The 9233-nt window shown below is 34.2% G+C and overlaps 1 protein-coding gene across 1 annotated transcript; it reads right to left on the reverse strand.

Annotated features, from left to right (window-relative positions):
* Positions 1–2864: 2864 nt before the first annotated feature.
* Positions 2865–8910, reverse strand: LOC145591026 (serine/threonine-protein kinase/endoribonuclease IRE1a-like). Its single transcript, XM_081647414.1, has 6 exons — positions 8587–8910; positions 7635–7869; positions 5674–7112; positions 4974–5146; positions 3701–3947; positions 2865–3494 (listed from the first exon to the last, which is right to left on the reverse strand). Exons 1-6 carry the CDS (start codon positions 8736–8738, stop codon positions 3044–3046), a joined length of 2697 nt encoding a protein of 898 aa, XP_081503540.1. The 5' UTR covers positions 8739–8910; the 3' UTR covers positions 2865–3043.
* Between the last annotated feature and the right edge of the window lie 323 nt (positions 8911–9233).

The following is a 9233-nucleotide window of genomic DNA, read 5'->3' on the forward strand; positions in this document are numbered from 1 at the left end:
ATGGGGTATTTATAGTGTATGATAACCCTAATTTCAATGGCCAACCTATAGCCGACTCATCCAAGTCAAGCCAGTAGCCGGAGTAAGTCACCGACTTACTCTGGTCTAGTTGGCAGTCAGAGCATGTCGCTGACTTATCTTGGTCGAGCCCCCCAGCCGAGCCTACCACCGACTTATTCAAGTCGATGCCCCAATCGGAGTCTGTCACCGACTTATCTTGGTTGAGTCCCTAGCTAAAGTCTGTCATAGACTTATCTTGGTTGAGCCGTCAGCAAAGGCCACTATGGCCAATGGGAAGAGAATTATTCATATACATATAAAATAGAAGAGTGAGAAGAGAGAGAAAATCATACTGTAAAAAATTTAAGCAAAAAAAATAAGAGGAGAATTATTCATATAGTTATACAAAGTTTGATTCGTTAAACATTATACTACCTCCATTAACAGTTATTTGTATTATTTACCAAAAAAGGGTGCTAATTATTATTTGCAATAAATTTATTTCTTTCCTATTTTAGTAACTTTTTTTTTGTCAAAATGACCAAAATACCCTCGTATAAAAATCATTAACACATAAAACTATACATAATTACAAATTATTTTAACTCTAATCTAAATTAATTATTTAAGCCATCCCACCCTAATAATCAGATTAATTTCAATGCATCTTCCCATTATCTTTCTCTCTCCTCCTTCATCTTCTTCATCTCTCACCAAATTCCAGATCTGGTTGTTCGTCAATGGTTCACTTGTATTTGTGGTTGGATTTGGTGGTTTGAGGGTGGGTTTGCAGGTTTGTGAAGGTGGATCATGGGTTTCGGTGGTCTTGGTTGATTTTGGTGGTTCGTGGATTTTGGTGATTCTTGTGGGGGTGGTTTTGGTGGGTTTTAATGGTTCTTCGTTGATCATGGATTTCGGTGGTCTTCATTGATTTGGTGGTTTGTGGGAGGGTGGATTGTGGGTTTCGGTGGTTCTTCGTTGATTTTGGTGGTTCGTGGGGGTGATTTTGGTGGTTCGTGGGCGTGGTTCTTGTGGTTCGTCAAAGGGTTTCGGTGGGGGTGGTTTTGGTGGTTTGTTAAAGGGTTTTAGTGGTTCATCGGTGGTTTGCTTGGGTTCGTAGTTGAATTCTGGGGGTTTCGGTGGTGGTTTTGGGTTCTGGGTTTCGATGGCTTTGATGGTTCCGGTGGTTTTTGGTGGTTTGGTGGTTCTGGGTTTTTGTGCAATTGTTTTTTGTTTTTTTTTTTTTTTTAGGTAGTAGGATTAATACTTAAGGGCTTAAGCATATGCCCTTACTTTTTAATAATCACACTTAAAAACTTTTGCTTAGGAGTCCGCGCACACCCCTTTGTTGCAAATAACTGTTAACGGAGGTAATATATAAAAAAATTATAGAAATAATTTGGAAAAAATGAATTCAAGAACATGAAGAACATTAGAATAGAGACAAACCGAATCACAAATAATTTCACCCAAAAAAATGAGAGGAGAATTATTCACTAATTAGATAGATAAACAAAGTTTAACTCATTAAAACAAAAATTAAATTATAGATGAAATTGGGAAGAAAAAATTGAATTCAAAAACATGAAGAACATTAGAAGAGAGGGAAGAGAGAAAAATTGGACCAAAAAAATCACCCATAAAAAAATAAGAGGAGATTGAATAGGTTGGTTGGGGAATTTGGGTGCATTGATTGTGCATCGAAAATACAAATATAATTTGAAATTAGATTAGAAAATTTTATTTGAAATTTGAATGAAATGTTTAAATATATTATTTTTGGGCCCCAAATAAAACATCTACCACTAGGGCTGAGCATAAAAGGTACTTTGTTAAAATTTCTGAAACTGAAACCGAAAATTGTTGCAACCGGATCCTCAAAATGGCGACCGAAATCGAAACCTGTTGATCAGGTTCTTGGAAATTGGGAACTGAAAGGTTCCGGTTTAAGGTATCTTGTCTTGCAATATACTTAATAACTTTTTGCAAAACTTTTAATAAAAATACTAAATGGTCACTAACTTACAATGTTTACAACATATAAAACAAGTTTAAAGCCATGTTGAATTTACCTTAAAAATAATAATCTATAAATATAATTAAAGTAATTACCGCTGATGTCATTACTTTCCACATGTCAACCTCTTATAAAAAATATTCCCGCCAAAACTAATAATGACATCATTTTTTTAACATAAATAAAAATTTGAAAATAATAAATTAATCATACATTTGCCTAACAGATTTTATATTTAAATTGACTAATTATATAATTTCCATTAGAGAAATTAAAGGAAGGCAAGACTATTTCATTTTCTTATAAACATTATCTTTTTCTCCTACTCCGTATATTTTATACAGATTATATGAATTGGGGTTTCCACTCTTTATTAATTTATCAATTTATTAAATTTTGCTTAAATTATTTGTATTACGTACATATTACACACAAATAAGCTAAAAAAATATAGTAAAAATCGTAAAATAATGTTAAAATCGTGCATCGCACGAGCCTAATCTAGTATTCAATAAAAATAATTCCAGTTCAGTAAAAATAAATTCAATTCTGCAAAAAATAAATTCATTTCAGTAAAACTAATTTAGTTCAATAAAAATCAGTAACTCGAAAAAAGAAACATAATAGAGAATCAGTAAAAATAATTTCAGTTCAGCAAAGTAAAATTAATTTCAATTAGTAAAAATAATTTAAATTTAGCAAAAATAATTTCAGTTCATAAAAATAATTTTAGCTCAACAAAAAAAAGGTGAAGTAAAAGGAGCGTAAGTGTAATCTTTACCAGAGTATTGTATAGGTCCAAACTCATTCTGAAACAGACATAATGCTGATGGCCTGATGCTAATGATTCAAATGGTAATGCAGGTTATGGAGCTTTTATAAGGGCACTCATAAGACGACCCTCGTATTAAACAATAGTGTTACAAGTCTTACAACAAAACATTTACATATCATATATGTGCACAAAAACGTAAAGATAACAAATATACATGGAAATTTATAACCAGAACGGTAACGTGGGGTTAATTACAACAAACTACTTCTAAAATACTTGCCAAGTAACTCTTCCTCATGACAGTATTCATATATCACTTTGTAAACCTCGATTAGAAGTTTTGGGAATCGATCTCTGAAGTAATTATCAAATCCTTCGGGAACTGACCCTAATACTTCCTGAATCTCAACAGGGAGCTCTCGATAGTGATTTAACTTGTTACGTATAACACGAAGTAAGTCACGAACACTGTCATACTTATACCGTCTGTAGCGAGTAATGTTGGTGAGAAATGAACTTTCAAGTTTGTCATCCCATTTTCCGCCCAAGGCCACGGTAGCAGTGGATTCTAACGCTTTCAAGAGGTCAGAATTGATTTCTCTATCTTCTAACTCTACACGATCACTGGCATCTCGAAGAAATGAGAGTCGCTTTTCAGAGTCCCAAAATAATGGATGATGCAATACCACATCAGCTTTTGGTCTGCAATAAGTAAAAAAATTTTGTTTTAGGTGTATGAAAATTTAGCCTAACAACAATAACATAATAACAAGGAAATGGACTATAATCACCACCCATGATTAAATATACAATAACCAACAACTACTTAACAATAAACAATTATACAAGTAAAACCGACTTGAAGACATAAAAGTAAAAAATAAGAAAAATGAAAAGAAAGTCTTTACCTCAATTCTGGATTAGGATCTAAGAGATTAGTAATAAGATCCAAAGCTTCTGGAACATCTTCGATCAAAAATAGATCCTTTTCATTCTTTACAATATTGGCATCCCGCTCAAAATTTTCACCAAATGGATGTTTGCCTTTGGTCATACAGAAGAAGAGAACACAACCTAAACTAAATAAATCCACTGCACGCGTCTGGCGACTCTCACGAAGTTGCTCGGGTGCTCGCCAACCCGAACTCCCACTGCCTACAATTAAAAGTCAAGTCACTCTTAGGTATAGGTGGCATACATATTTATTCCAAACTAATATTATATAATCACGAAGTATAATATTTTCAAGTACTTCATAAAAAACTTTGATTTATAAGTCAATACTTTACAAAATTATAAATAAAATACTAATGAGATTTTATAACAAATTGAAAACAGAGTATCAATATTATTAGTGTCAAATCAAGAATTTGAGATAAGGGGTCAATACCTCAATACATTTTATTATACACAAAACAGTTGAATTTTGCCAATGGTTGAGCCGTTGAGTATTAGTTATTGGTTTGGTTGATTAAAAATAATATAAAAACCAAGATACTCGTAGTAGATTTTGGTGGATTAAAAGTAAATTAATAAAAACTTTCCCAAAAAAAAAAAAAAAAAAAAAAAAAAAAGAGAGAGAGAGAAGAAAAGTAGGCTTTAGTTGATTTTAAGTGAATAAAATGGGACTTTTAATCAATGACAATGTTTTTGGTTGAAATTAAACTTTTATTTGAAACAATGTTAATTGATTAACGGACATGAGAAAGAGCTCCTATTTTTAAATAAAAGTTGAAAAAGGTTGCATCAATAAAAGACAAAAATGAGTATATATGTATAGAGCTTTGTTTAGTATTATTGCCTATTGTGACAATATTTAACAATTAATATAATAGGGTACATTTTAATTCTATAAATCTTTATACTTTTTCTATCGAGGCCAACTAAGAACTTGATTGGGCTAAATATTACATCAAGGGATAAACTTATCATGCTAATAGGGGAGCCGCCGCCGGGGGGGGGGGGGGGGGGAGGGAGGTGGTGGTGGGGGAGAGGTTGTGCTAGGAAAAAGGAGATGGAAAATGGCATAAGAGAAGGGAGGAGTGTAATTATGAAAAAAAAATGAGAATAAAGAAAAAGTCTAAAAAAAGGAGCTTCTAGTGAGGGATTGTGCCAACATACAGAAGGCATCTACAAGTGAACAATTAACCACACAAATGTAGATACAATCAAAATACACACCTGTACCATTTTGGGTTACAGAAGACATATCTTCAGGAAGGCGCTTGCTGATGCCCATATCTGAAAGTTTGGCTCTGAAATTTTTATCTTTGATTATCAAAACATTTTGAGGCTTCAAATCTCGATGTATTAAGCTGATTTCATGAAGATGTGCAACCCCTGATACAACATCTCTGAAACAAGTTTTAAATAGCTTTAGTGTCTAAACATAGAAGCCAATGAGGCTTTAACAATATATTTAATCCATGTTACTACAGCTCTTTAAATCAAATCAGGGGTTCAAGTACCCACATTGCGGCTGTGTACTTAACATTCTAACATGAAATGGGCATCTAATACTTCATTTGTTGGACAAAACATAGAAAATAAACTCATGGGCATCTAATACTACACCACCAAACACTTATAGCTGAATTTGACTAACAAAACATTTTATAGCGAGAGTAAAGAACTCATGGGTAATTTAGCAGTAGGGCAACTATACAGAAGCAAAAATAAATGGAAACAACAATTTGATTTGTAAGGGTCACACTATTTGCTTGATTGAGAATTTCAATGCCAACATAAATTCGCAAAAGCACAAGAATATTTAAGAGATTTCAATTTGGTCAAACTTAACTCTGATATTGATTTCAAACCAGGACAACACATTTCAGAGACAGTATATGATGATGCAAGAAAAAAGAAGTCTATCACTAACCTCATCACTTTTAACAGCTGAGTTGAAGGGTATCCATTTGACTTCCATAAGTAGGTGTCATTGAAGGCCTCTATCTTTTCCAGTGATTGTGCAGTGTACGCACTCATGGAGCTGGAAACTCTAGTCTCTGTGCTTGTTGATGCTTGTGAAGATTCAGAACAAACAGATATCAAAGCATTTAAACTACATAAACAGCGTTCCAGAGATAGATAAACGAAGTCTGTATCAGATTCCATTCCATAAAATCTGACAATGTTAGGATGCTGATCAGAAACCATAAGATTCTGAATTTCAGTCAGTGCCACGTCATGATGCGTACGCACAAGACGTTTGACAGCCACCGGACGACCATCATAAGTACCCTCAAAAACAGCGGTTCCGTTGCTTCCCTTCGCAATCTCATATTGTGAAATATATAATTTACCAATCTTACGTCCACCAACGTGAACATCAACTGAACTAGCAAAAGAGGACTCTTTAAGCACTTCAGTAGGTGAAAATCCAGCCAAAGAGCTATTATCTGCGTCGGAATTTCTTCCCTTATTACTATTAATATTGGTGTTGTTAATTCCTGACTTTCTAGGTTTCTTTTTCTTTGATGGTGTAGATTTTGATTTCAAATCCTCACGCTGCGAATGTTCTCGACCAAAGACACTTCGAAAAACAGCAATAACCGCCGTGATCAGTATAAGCCCGGAGAAAATTGGGGACCATAAAAATTGTTTCGAACTTGACTCAGGATATATAGTGTATCCACTACGGTGAGCAGAAGGGGGCAAAGCCAGCACCTCGGAGTGGGCAAAGGAATGGGCGCTTTCAGGAGCTGGCAAAGCCAGAACCTGATTTAAATCATGATGAGCATCAGGTGGTTCACTAATTGGCACAGGAAAGTGCAAATGACCAGGACCAGGTAGTTGAAGCTTCCTGTCACCTGGAAGTGATCTTCGCATGTCATTAACTATACCAGCCACAGGATCCGGCGAAACTAATTCTGAAAATCCACGATCACGGATCCGGTATACAATATTACGTCTTAGACAAGGTTCACAAGCTTCAGATCTTTGGTTGTAGACGGAGCTTAGCTGATCCTGCAAACTATCCACTATGGATCTATCCACCTTTGGACAAAAAGACTCGGCCTCAAATTCAGCAAGTGAGACATTCCATAAAACCTTCCCGGATGATTTTGAATAGGCTAGAAATGAATAATCTGTCCTTGTAATTGAGATCTGACTTTTACCCTCATCTCTAATTATAACAGGATTTTCACCATCCTCAAACCCCAAACCAGAAGAATCAGAAAACTTTACAGTACGAATTATTGTTCCAGTCTTAGCGTCCACTACAAAAACTGTAGTAGCCATTTGACCTATTACAGAAGTTCCATTATTAGATAATCCTTTTGTCTCCCTAATTAAATCTTTGGCACTCTTGAGCCTCTGTAATGCATGAGAAAATAGCAACTGTATTAAAGGCAATTTTTATGAATTTTGGAATAAAGATTAAAGATATTGAATGACTACATTTAAGAGCCGTAACAGCATAAGGGTTGATTAACTAGATGAGATGTTAATTCATCTATATAATTGAAGTAGTAATCTCTTAAGTCTACACTCTATCAAAAAATTCATAAGAAGGCTTTAATATTTACAGCTCATCAAATTAATGACTTTATAAGGCATCTCTAAAATTAGCTATGACATTCAAGTATTGTTTGGACTTTTTCTCACATGTTACATCGTGATCATTCTTCCACAGTAATATAGCACATCAGGCGCTTTCAAATTTACTCAATGACTAACCATTCCAAAGCAACATACTCTGTATAAAACTGAAGTTTAAGAAAAACTGACCTATAAATACTATAAAATGAAAAGAAAAAAAAACACTAAGTACATCTATGAAAACAGCCAACAAAAGTGAAAAAGAACCATACTTCTGAATATATGCTCATGATTTACCTCCATGATGCCCTTAGAACGGTCGTGTCTGTACAAAATCCAATCATCTCCACAATCTATATACGTATCATCTCGAAGCCCAGAAACATTCTCTAAATTAATATCAATATTATGCGAAGCTTGATAGGATGAATAAATCGGAAGTCCTGTCTTAATTGACCACAGTATCTTAAGCGAATCGATCTCGACTAAAGATAAAGTGCCATCCAGCGTAGCAACAAGCACAGTTTCACGTCTGCCACAATAATAGCAGAGTAAATGTTAAACATACTCCTCTCAACAAAATACAAACAAGTATTCTTGCATGCAGTTTCTGATAAGAAATTATCGATTCTAACATCATATCACTTCAAATCTTCAATTAAACAAAAAGGTAAGTAAATCAGCTCAAATTAAGCACCAAAGACTCTTCCATATATATGTTTGAATTGACAAAAACAAGTTCTAAAAGTAGCAATTGGGTTCATATAGCCACACAAACACCAAAACCCCACATTAGGAAAATTAAACACCATATACCTTCAACTGAACAAAATTGGTGAGTAAATCAGCTCAAAAGTAATCACCCTAAATTCTTCCATAAATGCAATTGAATTGGCAAAACAAGAAACTGGCAACTGGGTTCATGTAGCAACACAATACAAAAACCCAAATAAATTATCACAGCAATTAGGAAAATTTCGTTGCCCAAAAAAAAAAAAAAAGGAAAATTAGAACCATATAGCTTCAATTGAACAAAAAGGTACGTAAATGAGCTCAAGAAATTAAGCACCCAAAATTCTTCCATAATTGTAATTGAATAGGTAGATCAAGTTCTGAAACCAGCAATTGCGTTGATATAGGTTCACAAATTCAAAAACCCACAAAAATTAACAAACCCAATCATCCAATTGAACAAGAAATGAACAAATTCAGTAAATTAGAAGAAAACAAAAAAGAGATTAATAGTTACCTGGAAGGAGGAAGAGCAGAAGAAGAAAGATCAGAAGATCGTTTAACCAAGGAGTGAGAATTGAGAGGTTGAGAAATTGATGGTTTAAAAATGGAGAGGAAAAAGAAAGCAATCAACCATAGTATATGAATTAACCATAGTTTCATCTTCATCTTTATCAGTTGATAATTATAATGAATGAAAAGGGTATTATAAACAGCATTAGAGGAGTAGTGAAGGTAAGATTAAAGCAGAGAGTTTGGGGATCGAAGAAGAAAGAGAGGAGAAAATGAATGGGGTTTTTGGAAGATCGAATTCAATCAATACAAATGGTCAATACCAAGATTGAACCACCACGCCCTATCGTCCTCCGTGGGAAATTTACTATGGCCTAGGGGTAATTTTTATTTTAGGTTTTGCTACACAGTATTATTCACTTTTTTTGGCTTTGTTCACCCATTTTCAAAATTCAACACTGTAATCCCTAGATACCTTTAGTGTGTACAATGTAATTTTACCCTAATCCCTACATTAACTTAAGTTAACTTTATGTTAACTTCAAAATAAATAAATTTAAAAAAACAAAAAAAAACCCAAAACACCCAAACACCTCTCTCTCCTCCCTCTCAAGTATCCACCACCGCACCTCCAACCGCACCGCAGCACTT

Source organism: Chenopodium album, chromosome 18 (genome assembly GCF_948465745.1).
Source record: "Chenopodium album chromosome 18, dcCheAlbu1.1, whole genome shotgun sequence".
Classification (NCBI taxonomy): Eukaryota; Viridiplantae; Streptophyta; class Magnoliopsida; order Caryophyllales; family Amaranthaceae; genus Chenopodium; species Chenopodium album.